The following is a 22,581-nucleotide window of genomic DNA, read 5'->3' on the forward strand; positions in this document are numbered from 1 at the left end:
AAAAACAGGAGTGGTTTCTGTCCTTTGGCAGGCAACACAAAATGGGATTTATGCAGTGTTGCCCCGGAAGCTGTCCTGACTCAAGGATTACTCCTTCCCACCCTTCCTGCTTTTGCTTTCCTCCTTCTCCTGCCCTTCTTGCTCCCTCACCTCTAGACTAGGTGCTGCAGCCCAAAAATGCACTCTTTTACAGTTTAGCTCTTTATTGTGACACAGAATTGTTTGGTGTGTTTTGAATATTGACCTTGTAGTAGGAAAATCCGCAGAGCAGAGTAGCTGCTGCTACCATCTGGGCCCTGCTGCAGGCTGGTCTCTGTGCCCCACTGCCTCCAAGAAGGCCTTCCTCTGTTGTGGGCCTAGCTGGAGCATGGAGGAAGAGCTCTTCAGAGCTGACTGACAGCAGGGATAGGCTTTCCCAACTCACTTCTCAGTAGCTTTTTCGGAACTGGTAGTCTCAAGTAAAAGCCCCTCAGTCGAGAGGGGACGGCGATGACTAAGTCCTAAAAGCCTTCCTTGCTGAGCAGGCTGGTCTACAGGGACTAGCTCCATGGCCAAGCCAAGCAGGGTGGCTTCATGTGGTAAAGTCTGCTTCTGGGGGCTCTTGCCCCTGAGCTTGGAAGGAAAGTACGGCCTGACAGCAGTCAGGGTGACTTGGTCCGACACGACCAGCAGCAAGCCTTCCTGTAGTACCAATGAGAACACAGCTTCACCTTCAGCACCAGCACACAGTTGGCCGTCGCTTTGTCTTCACAGTCGTCTTCTAGGTGAAGACAGAAGCACCCACAGAAGGGGTTAGAGCAGAGACTTGCTTCCCCCAGCTGAGAGCTAGATAGAGCAAAGGGCTCTCAAAGGCTCCTCTCTCTCCCGGCCCTCCCAGTCTTACCTGGTGCCTCTGTGGGGCATGGCTGGAGTTGGCAGGTCTGCCTGGCTTCTGGTTTGGAAGTGGGGTCACAGCCCTGACCCAGAGCCTCCCCTTGGTAACACTTTACCTCGCGCAGTCGCATACCGGCCCCACATGTCTTGCTGCACTGTTGGGATCAAGAGAGAGAGGAAAGGGCTTGTGAGAGGCGTTTTCTTTCTTTCCTACAGGTCCTAAGCGCTTCTTTTCAGTTAGGCCTCCCAGTCCCCTGCTTTGGGGACTGTTCCTGAGGAGGACACACTGGTTTCAAACACGCTCTCCCCTCTTGTTGCTGGAGGAGAGCCAGTCTGAGCTAGGGGTCAGGCAGGGTGAGGAAAGAGTTTGCTTTCACCTCTTTAATGCAACTTAGAATGGTTTTTGCTTTGTGCAGCGATGCTGTGAATGAGGATGGACAAAACAGCTGCTGTGAGCTAGCCCCAGTGTCCCCTGTTCCCTGATTCCCTAAATGCTTAACAATTAAAATGAAGGGAAAGCAGGAGAGGAGGACAGAACACGGACTCCTAGCAGAGGCAGGGGACAGGGCTGTATTGGCTGCAGCATGGTCATAGTCTTGCCTGAGGCAATAATCTACATGCTCTAAGTTTTTCTTCAGCTGGCAGGTGCCAGTCCCTCCATCTGCTGTCTGGTCTGCCAAAGAACAGGGCTCATGGGCCTGTCAGGACCTAATGCAGCACACAGCAGAATGGGACAGTACAAATCCTCAGCGCTCCGAGCAGTTCAAGCTCTGTCAGCCTGGAATATGAGGCCCCCACCTCTCTCTGCATCCCCGAGTCCTACCTGAGACCAGGAGGTAGTGAACCATGTTGAACAGGGTCTCTTGAAACAGGCAGCTTGCTCCTCAGGCTTCTGAGAGGCCTTACAGCGCTTCTCAGGGTACTCCCTGTACACACCATTCTCCAGGCCTGCACACAAGACAATCCGGGTCTTCATTCCTCGCCCACAGGTGGCATCACACTGAGGAAGAGAACGTAACAGCCAGGTAATGAATGATGCTCCTCAGCTGCAGAGCAGCAGGCTGCAGGTAAGATAGCATCTTGTTCAGAAGCAAGTTGCTTAGTGCTTTTCCTAACATCAGTGCAGCTGGTGCTTCCCAGGTCACAGGAGCGATGGGTGTCTGCAAAAGAGCTGAATTTCCTGGGAGAGCGGGAACAGGAGCTGGTATTAGTGTTTAGCCAGCACTGGGGCTGCCAAATTCAGCTTGGCTGGCCTGAAAGCACTACCACAAGGGACCTGAGCAGCCGAAGCAAGACTACAAAAGTTCTTTGTGTCTTATTTCACATACATCCATGTCCTCAAAGACCACGTAAGCCAGGCACACAATAATGTATTTGTGCAGCAGCTGTCGTTGACATCTGGGTGCAATGGCAAGCTTTGCTTGGGGCCAAGGGTGCACTGTAGGTCACTTGTATGGACATGTACTGCTCAGCCCAAAGTCATACTGGCCTAGGTGGGAGGGCTCAGTGTCTTAGAACAATGCTGGGAGAAGCATGCAGGCAGCAGAAGGAAGGATCTGATTCTAGCTTTGCTCTGCTCCCTGATGGCAGTTGCTGGTTTGAGATGTCACTGCTTTGTGCCCTTCTCCACCATGCCAGGGCTAGCACAGCCACAGAGGGAGGAGGCTGATTTGCATCCCCTCTTAGTGACCCTGTGAATGGCTTATCAAGAGCGAATCAGCTGCCCAGGAGACTATGGCAAAGGCAAAGAAGCTAGCACGCACCGCACCGGAGCGAGGAGCTCAACTGGCCTTTCAGAGTTCAGGCTGAATTTAATAGCCTAGCAACAGCTGAAAAACTGCACTGCAAAATGGTGAGTGACCCACACTCCAGACCAGGACAAGAAGGGGTTACAGGACTGCCACAAGTCCCCAGATTTAATCAGTTTGTGTAGTTGCCAGTGCTGGAGGGAGACTCAGCTGAATGCTGTCAACAGGTAAGAAGGGGCGGCAAAAGGAGAGCAGGGTTTTACCTATGGATGGAGGGGACAGGGCTTGGCTGTTTCGCTGCAACCTCTAGAAAGCTAGCAACCTTCTTCCCTAGTGATTTATGATTCCCTATATTGCTTAGGGCTTTATAAGGCAAAGCCCAAATTTAACAAACATATCAATATGCTCCTTCTGGAGATTTGGACCAGCTTGTAACTGGAAGCCCAATCCTGCAAGGCCTTGAGCAAAAGAGGGGGAGTAGAGCGGCAGAGACTCATCACTCACCCATAGGTGGAGAGAGGCAGATGGGCCATGCTCACTGCACTATGAGTCCTGAGACAAATAAATACTCACAGGCTGGATATGTTTTCCAGGGCAGGGACCTGGGAGGTGGTTCAGGTTTATCTCCAGCTCTTATTTTATCAGAGATGAGGCTGATTTTGCTGGAGCTTCCTATTTAGCGGTGGGACCAAAACCTCAGGGGTGTGGGCGTAGGTTTTAGTTGAAGAGCTCTGCTGTGGTTTCTGTAATTGCCAGGTCCTTGCTGGGATTCAGGGGTGGGAGCGGAAGATGGTTCCTCAGGACGTTGCTGCCCTCCAATGGAGGTCCCTGTGAAGTGTGGCAGGCAAGTGCCACATACTTTGGGGTGGCCTACAGGGTGTGGGGGAACAAGCAGGAGCATCACTCCTTCCCTCCTTCTGGAAGGAGGTAGGACAAAGGCATGAATCTGCAGTAGGAGGTCACAGCGTACAGCTCTGCTCTCCCAACAAAGCTGGGTGCCCACCACCTCCTGTGGGATGTGGGGTTGAAAGAGACCCCCGATTCAGCAAGGGCAGCTGTGACCTCCTGCTCCTGCTCTCTCTCTCTCTCTCTCTCTCTCTCTGGAAGCTCAGGTTAAACAGGCTGCGTGTCTCCTCCCTCTCTGCTGAGGGAGGCAGATACTGGAGATGGACACTCATGGGAAGAGGTATGAGGCCCTGGGGCTGTGCCTGGCTTTACCTGGTCCCACTCCTGCTCCACCCAGTGCGCGGGGCAGTTCTTGTCACCACACGGATGGACAGCCAGTGGTTTGGCAGCTGGGTCACACTGTGAGTCGGAAATCACCTTGCCCTCCAGGTTGCGACACGCGATGAAGCGGCTCATCCGTCCCTCACCACACGAACCTGAGCACTTGGAGGAATAAAGGGCATTTATACACAGCTGGAAGCAGGCAGGAGGAGAGGAGGGGTCAGTGGGTGCCAGAAGACCTGAATCTGAAGTCTAGTTCTGCTACTGGGGCTGTGGCACATGACCCCAGCAGTTTGTAGAGGCATGTCAGATCAGGGGTTCCCATTTGAGCCCCTTGTCTCCAGGTGCCAAGAGCTGCCCAGATTTTTTGAATGGATTTTGTATTTGCTCACCTCATGGCTGACCAAAATTTACAGTGCATGGACATGCAGAGGCAAAACTGCAGAGCAACACAGTTCCTCTAGCTCAGCCTCTGCCAGACGAAAGCCGAAGGAGAGCAGCAATGTGTCTGCCCCATCTGCTCCAGAGCTGATACCTCCCTCCTGCTGGCCTGCGTCACCTGCGCTGGGATCAAGGACAGGCAGCCCCTCTGCACTCACCGGGCCCCAGTCTGAGGCGGTCCAGTGGCGGTCGCAGGGCGGGCCTGTGCACACCTTTTCGCTGCTGGGCTTCCGGGACTCGTCGCAGAGGGGTGTTTCCACTGAGCACCGCACCTCCCTCTTCATCATCCCTTGCGTACCACACCGGGCCAAACACTGCAAGGGCCACACGGAGTCAGAAGCAGGGAACAAGGGGAAAGAGCAAAGGAGAGGAAACACAAGGTGCAAATGCCTCCTTCCATTTTGCTCCTGCTCCACTAGCAGAGACAGAAAGGACCTGAGCAGGCAAAGAGAAAGGTAGGTCGGTCTCTATCTCTGCAGCTTGCTTGCTTTGGGTCCTAGCACTCCAATGCTCTGAGATGCTGAGGCCCGGACCACTATATAGAGTCCCTGGGCAGTTCTCCTGCCCCAGTCCCATGCAAGCCATGGGAAGTCAACGGAAGGGATTTATTTGAAGATGTGGGCTTTAGCGTCTCTCTGTCTCCCCGCCACAGTTTCCCCATCCATCCTCAGTTCAATTTCCCTGGCTGCTTACCTCTGGGAGCAAAGGCCCTTTGCTGCCTACCTCAGACCACTCGGAGAGCTCCCACTGGGGCCCACAGGCCTTGTTCTTGCAGGCTTTCCTCTCCATGGGCCTGGTCAGGCCAGCTGACTCACAGAGGTCATCGTAAACAGAGCTGTCGAAGCCTGGAGCCAGCATCTTCCAGCAGCGCACAGTTCGGTACTGATAGCCCTCTCCACAGGTCCTGGAGCATTCGCTCCACCGGCTGGTCTCCCACCTCCACAGGCAGTCCCCAGGAGAGAAAGCACAAAGCAAAACCCGGGTAAGGGGGCCGAGGGACGCAGGGTGGCTAGGGTTTGTCTGCAGGCCTGGGACTCCCTGCCCCAGTAACTGCTGGTACAAATCTGTTCCTCGTGCACGTGTCTGCGTTAAGGAGAGCTGGTCCTGAGAGCCGACTTTGCCCTGAGCAGGTAATGCAGGCAAAGCAAATTCCTTCCCTCTTTTTGCTTATGTGGCGATACAGGGGTTTAGCTGTTTAAGTGTACCTTCAAGTCCAGAAACGGCTATATATTTTGAGAAGAAATTGATGCTTACAAAGATACGCTGTCCCCATGGACAGCCAATTGCTCGGGCTGTGACGGGCTCTACTAGGTTATTCAACCAGCGCTCCCCACTGTGAGACTCTGGGGTGACCCCCAGCGCCTAGAGCGAGATAGGCCTGTGAGTGATGGGGCCATGCCAGCGCCACCTTTGCTCTTTCCCTCTGTTCCTCTGTGTCCGGCAGATGGGGATGTGTGACTTGGGGTCAGTCATTTCCACTCACCTAGGCTGGCAATCTCTCCCTGTGCAAAATTCATGAGTAGGTTCTGGTCGCATTAGGGCATCGCAGTACGTTTCATCCACTTCCACTCCATCGTATCGGACACACATCGCATAGGAGGCACTGATACCTGCTGGACAATCAAGAACTTTTCTTGGTCAGGCTCCATTAGATCCAAAAGCCTCCTCCCACCATGATTAGATTATTGGAGAGTGCTCACTGCATCTGACCCTCTATCTGCCATTTTCAAAATACCAATATTCTCTCCTTCAACAGCCAAAAAGGACCTCCCGTGATCAGTCTCCTAGAAGAGGCACGAACTAAAAGGCTAAGGCAAAAATCAGCCAGATGCTATGGGTAGGTTTCCTTTCTCCTCAAATTCCCCTTAGAGCTATCGTTCTAACTTCCCATCCTGAGAAGGAAAATAGATGCCGAAAATCATCCTCCAAAGCATGGAACTTCAGGCTGGCACCACTGCAAAAGTCAATCACTTCAAGATGCCATTTTCAGACCAACAGAACTTGAAAATGTCCTGTTTTTCCATCAAAACACATCTGCCCTCTCCAGTTACCATACGTGGTGTGGACCAAATGGCAAAGAAGTTGGAAGCCAGCGTGTGGATTCAAATTACAGGAGGTTACTTATTCGGCCCAATGAATCTTACTCAGCAAATCACTGCCAGTGGGAGTCAAGCTCGGCTCGTGTCACACCCAGACCCAGACCAAGCTTTCATCATGCTCTATCTGTCATTTTCAAGCAGGCCTGATACTAGTGGAAGATGTGAGACCTGGAGAACAGACTCACTGTTAAAGGACTGTGGTACTATCCAGAGCTCTGGGTCCTGACTGTGACCGGACAAGATTAGTTTCTTCCCCATTACCATTTACTGCAATTGCAAACGTGGGTATCAGATGTGACAGCTTTTCTGATATGGATGTGTCTCCAGGGGAAACCAGCCTTGAAAATAAGCACCAGGTCTTCAAAGCTATTTAGGTGCCTACCTTTAAGAAACTGCTCCTTTGTGATTTTGCAGAAGACAGGGAACAGGCTCAGTGCTGTAAGCACTGTGGAGGGTCCAGATCTCAGCTAGACTAGAACTGAGGACTTTCCAGCGAAGGGCTGTGAAGCTCTAATGCCAAACCTACCGGATGTGCATGTGGAACTGCAAGGGGCATAAGCTGAGATCTTCCACCGATACATGTCAGCCAAGCTGATGTCATCATGGCCCACGGGGCTCACATCAAACTCGTTGCTGTGGAGAAAGGAGAAATATGAGCTAAAGATGAAATATCTACTGCAGGACGCCAAATGCAAGTGGTGTTAATTTCTTCCTGCCATTCCTTGGGGAACGAACCCCGTGGTTCTGCTCTCCATCCTTATCTCCCCGACCTTGGGCAAGACAGATCCACTGACAAGCTGAGAGTGTAAGTCCCTGATCTGCCTCCTGAATTCAACCAGCAAGGCTGTGACTAGCCATGGGTCAACATCCCTCTGAGAGGGCGTCTAGTGAGACTCGTAGACATCACGCTCTTTGGAACCTGTGGAACGACCACTTTGAAAGGTATCACATTAGGTTCAAAAGGGATGCCCAAGCAAGATCCCTTTTAATATTGCATAATGTGGTGGGGAAAGCTCGCATGTGGCTTGCCAGGGATGTTTACAGTTGGCCCTCAGTTTCCTGTCAGATTTACTGAAGTTAGAGAAGCATGTATGTGCGGAGGAATGGGACAGAATGGGGCAGCATGCGAGGGTAGGGCTGTTTATGTGACGTGCTATAGACTCTTGGCCATCTTTACAATCAGGTTAGTGTTGGCCTCACAGGTCCCTCAGAACCCATTTAAATGGATCCCTCCGAAAAAGGGGGACCTGCAAATATGCTCTGGGAGCTCTGTGTCAGGCCAGGAGTTGTGCAAATCAATCTTTAGTGGACACACCATTAATGAAGCATTTATGACAGCTGCCATAAATAGACACTGGAAAATGGGGACACCAAGGACAGCAGTGAGACTACCAGAGGACTGGCTCAACCCTCCCTCCCCAGCTAACCATGCTCCTGCTTTGCCCGGGATATCAAGTGCCACCTTTCAGTGCCAGGGCCTTGCAGAGGCTCTGCCTGGCTGATGTCCACGGTAGTGCTGGCACTTAGCAGAGGGCTCTCCACAGACGCCATCAAGCTGTAGTTAGCTGCTTCCCCCTGACTCCCAGGGAACGTCTCCACCTTTAAGTCCTCCGGCAAGTTCTTATGGGCCGGTGCTTTGTGAAGGCCCTGTGGCCATTGGGCAGGCAGCTCGCTCCATAGCCCTGCTGTGGAGTTCCTCGGGGCCAGCCTTGCAGCCAGGTGCTGCAGCTCCCTACAGAAGGCAGTGTTGTGAGAGTCCCGGTGACACAGCCGCCTGAAGAGACGAAGCCTGGAGGATGCTAAGCGGCTGTTCTCTGAGAGCTCAGGTCTCCTCATGCTGTACGGTATGGCCGTGCTGATGGAAATCTGATTGAATCTGAGGGCTGGAGGAAAAACATGGGGATGCTTATGAGGGCAAAATATCCTCTACCATGAGTGTTTTAAGGAGACTGAGGGCCAAACAGGTCTTCAACCACCTTGGATGGCTTATACTTTTAGCGTGTGGTTTAGTGGTACCTAATACGGCAAAAAATACTGAGTATTTGGCCTCAAGATCGTAAGTTGCTATCAGGGCCTTAAGTGCACCAATAAGCCTTAATTGCCCTGAGTAGCCTCACCTGGGATCCTCACATACACTCTCTGCCCATGGCCCAGGAACTCCATCATTTAAGCTCAGGCCTGAGCCTTTAGTCCTGGCCTGAGCTATGTTGTAGGTGTACTTTGTTCCCAGTCCTGTTCCTTAATTGTATGGGTTTCCCAGATTGACCTCAGACTTTTTACCTTGCTTTCACCTGGTGATCACTGGACTGTCGCTAGGATCTGCTGCTGTCACCACCCTGCCCTGCTTGCCAGGCTCAGGTGCCGTGGGATTGCCCCTTCCTGGAGAGGGCACTGCCATTGTGCCTCTCCAGAGGCCTGCATTGTGGCTGCCCTCAGCTCCCAGCTCCCCTTTCCTTAGGGAGCAACTGGCCCTTGCTGCTCCCTGGCAGTCTCTGCCCATGCTGTTAATCATCTTTTCCTACTGTCTAATCATCTTTTCCTACTGTCTGCCCTGATGGGAAAGCCACCCTAGATTCCAAGAAGACCAGAGCTGAATGTTGTGGGATGTCCACTTTCAACAGGTGAAGATGGGAGTCAAGGAAAAACAAAGCAACCAACCCAACTCTGTTTCTCTTCCAGTTGCTGCTGCCTCCTCCTCTTCTTCCTCTCTTGCTGTGTTTGCATGGTAGACCTTTCTTATCTGGAAGTCATACTTCTCCTTCTCTCCACCTTGCTCCCAGCCCCAGTCCTGAGGCTGACTGGTTGAGTTAGTCTGGAAGAAATCCTGCTGGCTGAAGCCTAAATCTTCATGCCCTTCTCCTAGGGAAAGCTGTTTACTGGTGTCACCTGGTGACAGGGAGAGCCATGTGCCGTTGAAGTCCTGGGCAGCTCTGGAGTTGGCTGGAATGGGTTGGTTCTGCCTGGTCTCTGGTAGGTGGTGATAGAGAGGTGCGTCAACAGCAGGGGCTGCAGTTCGGAGAGCTGGTGTTCGTGGCACAGTGTAGTCATAAGTTATGTGCGGCATTTTCCCATTAAAGTTATAGTACTGGAGGTAACAGGGAAAGAAAACGAAACCCTTTTTATTTTAAGGACGTATATTTCACAGCGATCTCTTTTAATCACATCCACTTTGTGATGGATGTTGAGGAGACAGCATTCTCACAAACCCACGAGGAAACCCCCTCAAGACATTATCTGGCTTCCTCAGCTGCCTCCATGCTTGACTTGGGAACTAGATTACTATTCCCTTTGTCTGAGGGAGGCTCACGATTCCGGGAGCGCTAAAATGGACACGCAAGACAGGAAAGCCTAAAACTAGCTCCCCACATACCATGGCATTCAGAGACTGGTTGGTGGGACCGTGAGCTATGATATATTCCAGCCCATCTGAGTTCAGGCTCGAGGGCCGCCGGTACTTGAAGATCGTGCCAGCTACCCTGAAGTTCTGGGGGTTGTCAATGATGGAGTTGCCGTTGAAGAAGAAATTCCCGGATTCATCTGCAAGTGCTTCAAAGAGAGAGAAAAGGGACACATGTGACCCTCCACGCAGAGCAGTGGGACTGCAATGGCACTGAGGAGAGCAGACAGTTCATCACTGGGAAAAGCCCTCTAGAAAGCAAAGAACTGCAGGCCCTTCAGCGTTCATTTTCCATGCCTGGTCAGATCAGTGGTATCCAATGCCTGGTGCTTTGATTTTCCTCTCCAACAAGAGCACAGATGTCTTCATGGCAGGGACTGCTCATAGTGAGCTTGGTTTCCAAATGCTTGAGATGTGATAGCCTTGGTTTATGGAGCGATGAAGTGCCCCTAGGCTGCCCTGGAGATGTTCGTTGATCCAGCTCTCCCACAGCACAGATGAGGGTGAGCAGAGCCCTCCTCCCACCTCCCAGGCAGTAGAACTTGGATCTCCATGTCCATCCCGCTACTCTGCTTACCCAGGATGTTTTCTGTTTTCCTGCGCTCAATGATGAGGATGTCTGTGGCACCAGCAGGGATGTTGGTGATGAACGTGTAACCTGAGGAACGGGAACAGAACAGAGGGTCAGAAAAACATGAAGACGGAATAAAAAGCACTAGGTAACCAAAGCAGTTCATGGGATAAGTGTGCATGCAGCAGGGCAGTGTTGCCCTTCAGGGACAGGATGCTAATGGTGTACATGCATGTCGTGCCAGCCCATGAGCTCTAATCCCAGCTCTCCTCTGAAGTCTCTTTATGTATCACTACCACAGGTCTCTTAAGTCGCAGTCTGAGCACTGCTGGGGAGGGGACAGGAAGGAATTGAACAAATAGCCTGAGGTGCGTGAATAAATGTACTCTCATGCTCTTTCTGCCAAGAGCACAGAAAAAGCTTACCACTGACCAGGACTGATGCTGAGCACTGGAGGGAAAAAGAGTGTGAGGAGGGACTGGAGGGAAAAGGAGGTCTCCTCAGCTCCTGACTCAATAGAGTTTATCTTAAGAGGAGCAGGAGTTAGGTCTTGCCCATCCTGTGAGATTTCAGAGGACTGGAATGAGAGGCCAAGGATTGTATCGGTCCTGCTAGAGGGGTTAGCACCATAACTCCTGCTATAGAAAGAGGCCTGAGCGCTTCTCTGGTCTAGTGTCTGTAGAGAACGAGGTATACTAGTGGAGCAACAACATGAAATGATGTTCTGGAACATCCCAAAACCACTGTTAGTTAATTACTAATGAGCATGGCCACACAGCAATCTCCTCCTCCTGTGGGTGGAGGAACGGACCATGAGGTTACAAGGGACTGTCCCTCAGCTGTACCAGCTGTAGGGCAGGGGAAAGCAGGAGACCAAGTGCAGGAGTTGAAACGAATGCTGTGACCCTCAACATAGGAGCTTACGCTTCCCATGAACTCGTAGCACAAATAAAAGAAGATTCATTGACCTGTTCATATCATCTGACACGGGCAGGATGCCCAAATCAATAGGAACAAATAGATCTCCAGCTGCTTCCTATCATAAAGAGCTGAAGGTAAACCTTGCCAACTTAATACCTAGCACATCAAACCAATGTCCTCTGATTAAGCTGAAAGGACAAAATACAGGCATTTTAGCAGGGGTGGCATTCTTCAGCTCTTTCCACCGAGCACCTGGGAATCTCCTACCCAGGTTCAGACCAGCCACCCTCGATGTCAGCTGGTGGTAAGAAGCAGCAGGTGAAGTCTCTGGACTGCGGTAGCAGGGAGTACCTATCTGTGAGATTCCCTTTCGGAAGCTGCCCGAGACACGGTGGCAAGTGCTGCCGTCCCCTCCACACACCCTGCATCTGTCCATCGTCCGGGGTGAATACAGGCTCCCATCGCACCCAACTGGCTGCAAAGAGTGAAGGAAAAAAAAAAGAGAGGCGTTCCTGGGGCCAACTCATCTCTACAGGTCAGGGTCTTTTCAAGGAAACGCTACCATGCTCTTTAGGAGAGGTTCTGGGTCTGGAGGTAGGGTAGCTTGGAGAGGAATGATGAATGAATGAATCCAGCAGCTGCAGAAATTCACCTGTGTAACTTGTGACTGTCTACCTTGTGCCCCTGAACATGGGACGGGGGCTTGCTTGTGGAGATAAATGGAGTAAGAATTGGGGAAGCTGTTTTGGTTCCTTCTGTCTCCGGTTTTAGGCCAATCCTCCTCCCTGAAACAGTGACATACACCATCACCCCCCCAGGAGATGCTGCATCAAAGGCAAGTCCATCTGAGGGTGTAAGGCTCCTCTCTATGTAATGCTGTATACACCCATCCTCCATCCTTGCAATACAAGGGAAAAATCACATGAAAGATTTTTGCGATGTTGGATGACTATGAAAACAAATTTGGGATTCTAATCTTCTCTGTGCTGGGAGGAAAGTGCTGTCACTCAGTGGGAACGTGTGGATGTATCTATTGTCCTCTGCATGAGCCTCTCTGCTCTGTTCTAGTCCACAGGCATCCACAGGTACATGTAATTACTCCATGCCAGGCCTCAATTTCATTTCCCTACTGGGGCCCCTGGTCTTGCGATGACCAGGAGTTCTAGCCATGCGCTTATGCTCCCGACTCCCGCACTACTTCCTTCCAGGGCCTCACCTCACACTTCCCATTGATGCAGACCCCTTGATAGGTCCTGTCCTTGCAGGAGGTACCATCCTGTGCCTGGGCCATCAGTTGCCTCTCTCCACTCTGGGTGGTGCATTGGAGGTCACATGGCTTGTTGGAGATACTGGTGTAGTCATCTTAAGGAACAAAGAAAGAAAATCAGCAGGCAGGTCAAGGTGATCAGAGGTGAACAGTAAGGAAGGGGGCTTTCCTCTTATCTACATTGCTGATTGGATGTAATCTGGGATGTGCTTGCTTCCCAAGAGGAGACCCCAAGGCTACAGATCTTGTGGTGGTAAAGGGGTCATGGTATGAGGCTGCAGCTGGGGACCATGCCTAGCGGAAGGGAAGAAGCAGAAGTTGGCCTTCGTGGCAAACCCTCTTCCTTGCCACAGCCTCTCCCCTAAGCGTTGCCATTCCCAGTGCCAGACATGGGGCTCCACATCAGTGGATCCAAGGCCATGCATAAATACACGAGAGCAAGCAAAACCTGTGAGAGAGGTGCCAGCTGTGTGAGGCTGTGGCCAGCTACATCCCATCCAACTGAGCAGCTTAACCTAGAGGTGCAGATGTTCTGTGTCCCCTCTGCAGTTAATTGAAAGAGGAAAACAGGCAGGTCTGCAAAGAGAGTCGGATCTCAGGTGAGCTGAATCTGGGCCTCAGGAGCCATCTGACAACCCATGTGAAGTAATTTGGTGGTCCCCTGTCTCCTCTGTGCAGGAAACGGTTGTGCGTCCTGTTCGGAATAACCCACCACCAACCCCAGGGGAAGGCATGCTGGGTGACAGAGGCAGCCAAGCTGGCAGAAGGCCTGAAAAGAGTGAACACGCACTCTACCAAGATGACTGCTGTTTAGCCAAGACAGTTCAGAGAAGCCTGTCTGCACACTGGTGCTTGCTGAGGTAGGATCCAAAGTGGGTGCAGATATGGTGAGAGAGGAGGCCTGGCTGGGTGGAGTGGCTCTGTGAAGAGACAGGGAACGATCCCTTCAAAGCAGGGAGCATAGGGAAACTCTTCCAAACCAGGCAGCAGCGCCCATCTCTTGTCCCCAGTGACCTTCCCCCCTCCCATCCTGTGTCTGAGAAGATCCTGCGGGTGCTTTCTCACCCTGATCTCCTGCCCCTGTCTTTGTATGGAGCTATGGAGACTCACCTGGATAAAGGGGTGTCCAGTGGTAGTAGCGTTTCCCAAAGGCTTTAGCATTGAAACTGGAGCACTGCTGTTGTTTGAAGCTCGCTGTGTTGGCTGGGCAGGGCTGTGGAGGGGGGAATAAATATGATCAAAAGCTCCCTATGGCATAGCGATGCTTGTGACAACTGCTTGTCCCAACTACATTCTTGGAGGATGCATGTGTCCTGTCCACCCTGGAAGAGGGCAATCAGTGCTGGTCTTTGAGGTGCTGCAACAAGGCCAGGCCCTCACCTCTAAGAGCCCCTCAGACAGCTGTATTTAAGTCCTGCAAAAATTATTTGCAGGAAAGGAAAAAGCATATTGGAGTAACTTCTCCTAACAAAACATGTTTTTATATCCTTTTCCTCACCTTTCAGGCACAGAGAGTACAACTGTTTCCCATGTGTTCAAAGGCATACTGGCAACTGCCCCAGGAGCGGAGCACCCCTTGTCAGCACTCCTCTGACAGACCGGTCGTACCCTGAGTGCAGGTGCTCTCGCAGCTCCCAGTGTGGCACCCTGAGTCCCACATGCCCTGGGGAGGACCCGGCAGTGCTTGAAGCAGTTCTCACCTGCTGCTGGCACAACTGGTAGTGCTTGGCTTGGCCAACACACATGGTGCTGTTTGTTCCGTGGGGCATCTGGAGCCTGCAAAGTAGAGAGCGCGAGCAGTAATGCGCTGGAGGACTGTGAAGTACTAAGATACTGAGGATGACAGAGAAGTCAGGCCTGGCATAAGGTAGGCATTTAATCAGCACAAACCCTTCCGAATCTGGATTACTCAACATTTCCTGTGAAACCCATTTTCAGTGCTTTTGGGTGGACTTTGATTTTAGGTTACTCTTGCTTTGTGGCAGGCTGAGCAGAAGAGGAGCAACTGCAGTATCACTATACTGTCTCCTTTCACCTCTGAGCTCTAGAAGGGTTGATGTGACAAAAGGTCAATAGACGCTAATGATCCACCATTCCCCTGGAAGCACCCATGATTTGCAGTGACCAGGGATTTTTTTCAGGCCGTAGGCAGAGAGGAGGCACCTCTCACGGGGACTGGCTATCTCAAAAAATTAGCAGGGAAGGCTTTGTGTTGATGATGGACTAAAGCCGTGGCAGTTTCTCAACACTTGATACTTGAGCTTAGGCCATCAAAAGTTGTCTGGGGATGCAGGAGTCCCTGACTGATGCAAAGGCTACAAAATTCTTGAAAGCTGAGAAGATGTAGAGAGAACTGCTGAGACTGCAGATTAAGGCAACGTGCTCTCTATAAAGATCAGCACCAGACAATGGGTTAAGAGTATTGCGAACTTAGGGTGCGCTGTGTAAAGAAGCACCATGTAGACATATTTAAGCTGGACTGGTCAGAGGCAGTGCAGCTATCCCTCCAGAGCAGTGCTTTACCCAGCATAGACAAAGCCTAAATTTGCACTATAAGGCTTCAATATTGCCATCCCTTTCAGCTGAAGCAGAGGCTGCCTGCAGAAATTGTTTCACTGGGCATGCTTGGCTCACGCTTAAGCCGCTTTCCTGCAGAAACCTTTTGGCTGAGTTTTAGGTTTTGTTTGTTTGTTTTTCTTAATTCAGGCTTGAATTCTGGAATAAGACTCCACAGCAAAGCCCTCCCCTGCCCAGGTTATTTGGTCACGGACAGAGCAGCAGCCGAACCGGGAGATTTCTCTTCTGGAGGCAGGCACAGGGCAGAAAGGCTGCCCTGGTTGTGTAGGGGCATGGGAAAGCCCCAGGCTCCCTCCCGGCTACTGTTTCCCATAACGGCCGTGTGTGCTGGGAAGGAGGAGTGGGGTCGGAGACATTGGCAAGCCTCATTAGTGGTGAGGCAGCTTCCAGGCGGACGGCACCTCCGCACATCTGGACCCTCATTATGCTGCCAGCCAGCCCACATAAAAGCAGTTTTCTTTTCTTCTGAAGGAAAGGGAAGCGGGAGTGGGGGGGCTGGTCTGAGCTGCCTCCGCTCAGGAGTGCACTCATGCAGAAGGGAAAGGGGCCGAGCAGCCCCCCCGGGCTCGCTGGGCTCTGCGATGCCGGCTCTCATTAACGTCTCCGGAGCCTGGCGCAGCAGGTTAGCGAGGTGCCCCTGCGGTGGCGAGGAGGGCTTGGTGGCGGGCCGACCCAGCAGGGAACGGCGGGAGCTTGGGCAGCTGACGGTCCCCAGCCCTCCCCGCTCCTGCAAACCTGCTCAGCCAACGCCATGGCTGTGGTAGCTGTAAGGGACAAACGGAGACGTAGGGGACAAAGGGAGATGACATAAAGTGATGGAGTCAGATAAACGATAGGGAAAGAAACCTTGCAAGCTCTGCAGGCAATAAGGAGGAGAAATTGCTGAGATGCAGCTGAGCTGGCTGCTGCCAGGAGTAAATCAACTCCCCAGAAGGTGTCTGGGAATATGAAGCCACATCCTAAGCATAGGAGCTGGTTACAAATCGGAGTCAGGCTGGGCAGAGCAGCAGCAGTAAGTTGGGGTTTGTGAAAGAAAGGGGAGGTGGAATAAAGCTCCTCTCCTCCAGCCGAAAACCCTTTCAAGTCTCCCACAGACCCACGAGGTGAGCAGCCTCTGCTCCCCGTCAGATGACCCAGGCTGAGGGATGTGTTACAGGGCCTGCCCCACTTGTGTGGTGCTTCACCCATGTCAACCCTCCCCACCGCAGCTGCTCACCACCTGCCCCACAGCAGCAGCTCCCGTCCTTGGGAGCACAGGTGAGCCTGCGAAGCAGGGGGCGGCTCCAGCACCCCGGCAAGGGTGCCCCCCGGGATGCAACTCACCTCTGCCGCAAGCAGTGCCTCTCCCGGGACATCACGCCTCCGCCGCAGGACCGGGAGCAGGTGGACCAGGAGCTCCACTCCCCCCACCACTTGGTGACCTCTTCGTCCCAGGGGCCAGCTCCATCTGCTGCCTCACTACTGTCCTGACAGAAACAGAGGACGGTTGGCTGGAGAATCTGCCTCCCCCAGCCACCCTGCCAGCAAGGTGAACCTGCTGCCGTTATCCCGCTTTGGCTTCCCACATACCCAGGCCAGAGACTGCCGCGTGGGCAAGCGCCTCGTTCCTGAAAGGCAACTTTGGCAGAACTGAGCTCTCCTTGCCCTAAAGCCATCACTGCAGCAGGCTGTGGTTGGCTGTGCTCTCTATTTCCCACTAGGTAAGTGCTTCTATGTTTTAGCCAGATTTTTTTCATGGCAGTATCTTCCTCTCTTATGTTTGATGGCCTAAAAGCGCTCAGCGATTTTTGCAGATTTGCACGCGGAGGAATTTGTTGGCTGTTTACTGAAATGCAGCTGCGAATAGTGTTGAAGACGGTGATGAGTTTAGCACAGTACGGTGACTGGAGGTGATTTATCCAGCTGAAAATGCTGACAGTGCTCGAGTATTAATAGAAGAAAACGAATAATTTCTGTGTGTGTAAAGTCTGTTATGTTAAAGTAAGGGAGTACAGGGAAGTTATATCAATGCTACTGTTAGCAAAACATGCTGGCTTGTGGCCATGGCTGGTAGTCCCTTTGTGAAGAACTAATCTGCAAAACAGTGGATACATGTGAAAGAAAACTCAGCAAGGGTCGCTCATTGCTAAAGGTGCTCAGTCCACTGTTTTGGTCAACTCTCTCTTGGCTTTATGCTCTTTTATGGTGTAATAAAATTGAAGTATTACTCGTCTTGTAGTTTAATCTCTCCTGCCTGAGAACGCGCTGTTTCTACACCCTCTGCCAACAGAACATCATCTGGGCAGAGCAGATAATATTCGCATAAAAACAGCTGTAAGTTGTAACTTAGCAGGGTTGACATGTGCAGAGCGCGTCTTCTTGGTGACAATGCCACAGATAGATAGAGCATACTGAAAGTAACCTACTCTGTTGTAAAAAAAGCACCGTGTGACCTTATGATCTATTTTTTTAGTGATCACAATAACTGATTTTGAAAACAATACAACAGCTTAAATTCTTAGCTGTACTTTGATGTTCTGGATGGAGCTGACTTGTCAGAGACCAAACACTGTGGCTAGCAGCTAAGTTCATAACGGGAAAAAACAAATTTAAAAGAAACAAACATGTTTTCAAATATTCCTTTTTTGCTTTTGCCAAATGCTCATTTCAACCTATGTCCTATGAGCATTTTTGCCTGACTGTATTATCAGGCTCTAAATGCAAATGATGACTACATAGCTTTTGTAGTTACAAAGGGAAGAAATTAAAGGTAAGGTATTTTCAGCTAAAGTCTTTCCCTGACCCCTTGCACACCCCTCTGTGATAAGCGTCACGAGGCCTGTGGAGGGAGAGCTCTTCGCGACTGCCAGGAGAGAGGAGGACAGTGATTTATCTGGTGACGATTTGGAGTGCTCAACATAGCTGGGGTAAGACCTCACATCTATAATCAAAGCTGGTATCTTACCACGTGACTAAGTAGGCAAGAGCACCATGAGGCATATGGACTGCCTAGAGGGAAGGCATATGGATCAAAAGCAGTAGCGTAATATCTACGCAGTATCTCTAGCAGCAGAAATAAAAATCAGCGTAGCTGTGACCTGCGAGAGAGTCCTGCTCCAGAGACCTTTACGATCCAACTAGGTGAGACACGACAGAAGGGAAACAGCAAAGGGAATTAAGTACCCTGTCCTCCAGACCTAACCCTGGAGATGAAAAAGATTTTGTGGATTTGCAGTACAATCCATAGACCCTATCACTCTCAAGTGCAAGAGAGCTCTGCTGCCTGGGGGAAGAGCGCTATCGAGATGGGAGCCGCTGTCTCCCTCGGCCGGCCGAGGCACCGGGGTGCTCCAGGGTAGCTGGAGAGGGTAAAAGGCACGTTTTGTTCCCTGGCATTAGCTATGGCACAGTGGTGGAAAGCTATTGGCTCCTGGTCAGGCTTACTGCTCTTGGTTGCTGTGCCTGGATGCAGGGAGGCTGAGCATGCATTAGCAGTGTTGAGGTCTGGGGGGGGGGAACAGAGCAGGCTAGAAATACTGGAGCAGGAAAAAGGGCTTCAGTCCGGTGTTTATATGGTAGCTCTGCCCAGGCTTGGATGAGGGCTCTGCCCAAAGGAGGTAAGAGGATTAGGTACTGTTCCTTAGCTGAAGAGAAATAAAAGGGCTGGAAATTACAAGAAGATTGACCATATTCCCATTCAGCCAGGTGCTCTCTGCAGGAATTTCCCCTGAGGCACTTGTGGTTTGGCAGGCGGTGATTACACAGCTGCAGTTCTTCCTCTCTGAGGCCAACCAAGCACTGTCAGTGCCTCAACACCTACACTGGCAGCCTGCAACCAAGTAGGTGAGGGTCACCCCGCTGTCCTCTTCTTAGCACTAACCTCCACGCGACCAGAAACCTGGAAATAACTGCAATTACTCTGTCACTGGCCTGGCCTTCCTTACTGCTGATCGTTGTGCCTAACCTTCAGGCTCACGAGAGCCTGTGCCCCAGGAAAAAGCTGTCTAGGAAGAGAGACAACCAGCATCCCTATTTAGTTGTACTTATTAGAGAAACTGGGAAGGGGAATCTCTGCCCTGCAGGTCGGACATCCCTTGAGGCCCCGTCCACCACCGAAATGCAGGAGTTGCTGTAGGCTGCTCCACTCAATGTTGTCAAAGCTTGTAAGACTATTAGAAGCAGCAGCTGACAACAAATTAAACTCTCCACAGCCCTTCTCTGACTTCTTGTCCTCTACCAAGAATCTCCATGATCCCTTACTTAAGGGTTTCTCTATACAGCAAACCACGCTACCTACTGAAACATTAAGTGGCTTTAGATGTCTTAATGCCTGGAATGGAAAACAGATTCTCATCTTACGCTCTTGGAGATGAATGACCATGTTTAGCCGCCTGGTTTGGGTTCCCGGTGTCTGATTAAAGCTGTGGTGACAGACTCTACCACAGCACTGAAAACACACTACCACTTACAATTTTGCCCTATGTTTTACAAAAAGCTGAGGTTTGTCTAAAGTTATTTCTCATTCTATCATTGCTTTATCATATTTGGGTAGACTAGATGGTTTATATGAGAGATTCAATTTCAGACACAGACAGAAAACCAAATTTTGCTTAGAAAAATCAAGACAAGATATTTTAGAAGAAGCTTCCCCTAATGGGAGGGAACCAGGACATAAAATGAGCAATGTAGACTGATTTTTGCAGGATCGGGAAGAGCACCAACCTGAGGAAAAATCAGCTTGCTAAAGACGTGCTGTTGCAGCAGATAAACAACAGAAATCTGGACGTATAATGAGGCGCAGAAGAGAAACAAATCAGAAAGGCAGCGAACGGAAGCCAACTGAGAACTATGAAGTCCTGTTTCTAATCCTGCAGTGACAGAAAGTTCACAGGCAGCTGCTGCACTTCATTACAAAATATTTGATGCAAATAAGCCATTGCCTTGAAGTGGGATAACACGCTTATCCCGGGGCAAGCAGGTAGAAAAGATGGAAATGTGTGAAGGGAAAGAAGGGAGCAACATACGGGGTGCACGAGAGGTATCTACACCATCAGTTTTCTCAGAGGTGTTGAGCGCACCGAGTCGCGTTAGCCTCACAGAGCGAGAAATTTGCCTGCCCCGTCCAGGAATTTCTGTTACGTCCTCTGTACGGTCGTTTTGCACGTGGAAAATGGGGAGAACCGCTGGAAACCAAGCGCTGATGAACTGAACCCGCTCCTCGGGGCTTGAGTGAAGGTTTTCACTCCTCTTTTGCTCGGCCTGACCCGCTCCCTCCAAAGCTTCTCTCTGCCTTAGCCCTACAGCGAAGGGGTACGCAGAAGAGGCAGTGAGCGTCTGGGCAGGTACAACGCTGCGAAAACAAGACGTTTCGGCTTGGGAAGGAAGGCAACCGCGGGGCAGGACGGGCCGCTGCTCCAGCTTGGGTTACCCGCGAGAAAGCGGCGGGCTCCGGTCTTCGCTGCGTCGCGCGAGATGGCTTCACCTCCGCCGCGGCTTTGCCTAAAAGACCCTCTCCTTCCTTTAGCAGAGCAGCACCGCTTCGGCGGCGGGGAAACCCGGCCGGGCTCCCGCGGGGGGACGGCGAGGGCCGAGCCGCGGGGCGGCGCGGGGGCTTTGGCCTCCCCTGCGGTCGGGACGTGATGGAGGCCGCTCGCCCGGGGCCAGGCCCGGGAAGGGGAAGGGGGCTGGCGGGGGGGGGGGCTCGCAGCCGCCCTGACACAAGTGTCCGCAGGGCGCCCCGCTGAAGAGCGGCGAGCGGAGCTCCTTTGTGCAGGGGAAGCGACTGGGGGGGGGGGGCAGGGAAGAGAGGAAAAAATCCGTGTTTTCGGCCCAGAACGGGAGTCAGCCGCCTGACAGGGCTGAGGGCCGCCGCTGCCGCCACCCCGGCCCGGCACCGCGCCCGCTGCCAGCGCCGGCGGCCGCGGCGCCCCCGAGGGCCGCGGGGAGGCTCCGGGGGGCGGGGGCGGCCGGGCCGGGCCGTGCGCGCCGCCGCCGCCGCTTACCTTAGCGCCGAGGGGGGCGGCGGCGCCGAGGAGGAGGAGGAGGAGGAGGCGGCGGGGAGCGGCGGCCATGCCGCGCTGCTGCTGCCGGCGCGGAGGCGCGGAGGAGGCGGCGCGGCGGCCCACCAGCGGCGGGAGCGGGAGCGGGAGCCGCCGCCGCCGCCGCCCGAGCCGGCATGGCTGCCGCAGCTAATGACTTTACAACCTGCCGGGCGGCGGCGGGGAGACCCGCGGTGCGGCCGCTCCGCCGGGGCCGCCGCCGCCGCCGCGGGGGAGGCGAGGGGAGGGCGGCGCCGGCGGCGGCGCCGGCCCCGCGCGGACAAAGGAGGGACATGGCGGGGCCAGCCCGCCGCGGGGGGGGGTCGGAGAGGCAGCGCAAAGCGGCGTCGGGGGGGGGGGGGCGCCCCTGCTGCCGCTCCCGCCGGCCTGATGTGCCGTGATTAGCGTGGGGGGGCCCACGCGAGTCGCCCTCCCCCCCCCCCGCGCGGCTCTGCGTGAGGTGGGGGAGGCGCTGGGGCCGCCGGGGGGAAGGGGAGCGGGATGGGGCGATGCGGCTGTCGTCTCCTGCGGCCTTCCGGTGGCGGAGGTGGCGGCCGGGGCGTCTGTGAGGCGCATCGAGCTCGCGGGTTTAGGACTGGAGTTTCACGCTGGGTGGATGTTTTCTTAACGCTTGGAGAAGAGGTTGGACGCTCTTGGTCGAGGTGCGAGCGAGGGTCTGAGGTGCAGAGGTTCCCCCTGCGTCTCCCTCCGGTCGCCAGCGTACAGCAGGGTCTGAAAGCGCCGTTTAACAGGTTAATACATTCGGAAGCTTCCTGACAAAGCCGTCATCGGCCACCAAAACCAACCTTCAGTCTCATAACCGCTCATGATCCCCCTCTCCCGATTTGTGTTTCTTTCCCACCGTCCTTGTTTAGGCCAGAAGGTGAAGTTGCCACTTGGCCGGTGCGTGACGGGCCTGACTGGCTCTCCAGCTGGCTCGGTGGGCTCTGCTGTGCGTTGCAGGCTGATCTTTGCACGTGCAGAAACCTCTGTGGTCTTGCGTTCCCAAACCGATAACCCTACCCGCAGCAAGGGGCTTTTCCCCAGTTGCTTCCCGGTTTCATGTGCCCTGTGAACAGAAAGTAGGTGCCAGTGATTTTTCCGCCTGCCTGTTGTGAGGGGGATTTAATTTGCCGCGGTGTCCAGATAACCGCAGTTGAGCTGGGGCCAGCCAACGTGTTTCAGTGTAGGTGTAAGCCGTGTTCAGAGCACGAGCTGCTTGCAGGGAACTGATCTGCACTGATCCCCTGTGCTCCAGAAGTTGCCTAGGATTTCAGTCTCTTGCTTGTTTCATTAAATTGAGATTTATCAGCCAACTGTATCTCTTAAAATCCTTAAACGCAGTCGGGAGGAGCACCAAAGTGTATTGCCTTTGGCAAGGAGGACCAGTGTTGGTGGCTGCTGTTGCAGCGGGTCCTGCAGGATGAAAGCAGAGCATCCTGT

The 22,581-nt window shown here is 52.9% G+C and overlaps 1 protein-coding gene across 9 annotated transcripts; it reads right to left on the reverse strand.

Moving 5' to 3' along the window:
• Nucleotides 1–185: 185 nt before the first annotated feature.
• Nucleotides 186–21,391, reverse strand: LOC104142660 (ADAMTS-like protein 2). Of its 9 annotated transcripts, none has more exons than XR_011142447.1 (18): nt 21,103–21,372; nt 16,445–16,587; nt 14,245–14,320; nt 13,655–13,757; nt 12,494–12,639; nt 11,629–11,752; nt 10,363–10,443; nt 9,759–9,934; nt 9,047–9,473; nt 7,851–8,271; nt 6,915–7,021; nt 5,773–5,902; nt 5,013–5,226; nt 4,448–4,603; nt 3,840–4,003; nt 1,697–1,873; nt 884–1,028; nt 186–760 (listed from the first exon to the last, which is right to left on the reverse strand). XR_011142447.1 is itself a non-coding variant. In XM_068952019.1 (18 exons), the coding sequence occupies exons 1-18, from the start codon at nt 21,169–21,171 to the stop codon at nt 642–644; spliced, it is 2,985 nt and encodes a 994-aa protein (XP_068808120.1). In that variant the 5' UTR covers nt 21,172–21,391; the 3' UTR covers nt 186–641. The 9 variants fall into 9 exon arrangements, 7 of the variants coding, with proteins under 7 accessions (XP_068808120.1, XP_068808121.1, XP_068808119.1 ...); XM_068952019.1 differs by having other exon boundaries at nt 3,840–4,010; nt 21,103–21,391; XM_068952020.1 differs by having other exon boundaries at nt 3,840–4,010; nt 5,773–5,899; nt 21,103–21,374.
• Between the last annotated feature and the right edge of the window lie 1,190 nt (nt 21,392–22,581).

This window comes from Struthio camelus, chromosome 8 (genome assembly GCF_040807025.1).
Source record: "Struthio camelus isolate bStrCam1 chromosome 8, bStrCam1.hap1, whole genome shotgun sequence".
Taxonomy (NCBI): Eukaryota; Metazoa; Chordata; class Aves; order Struthioniformes; family Struthionidae; genus Struthio; species Struthio camelus.

Coding starts and splice junctions, on each gene's coding strand:
- LOC104142660 (XM_068952021.1), bottom strand. CDS start 16,857: ATGAAAAAAATCTGGCTAAAACATAGAAGCACTTACCTAGTGGGAAAT. Junction 8,272..9,046: donor TGGAAGAGAAACAGAGTTGG/GTTGGTTGCTTT, acceptor TTTTTCCTCCAG/CCCTCAGATTCAATCAGATT. Junction 4,604..5,012: donor AGCTCTCCGAGTGGTCTGAG/GTAGGCAGCAAA, acceptor TGGCCCTTGCAG/TGTTTGGCCCGGTGTGGTAC.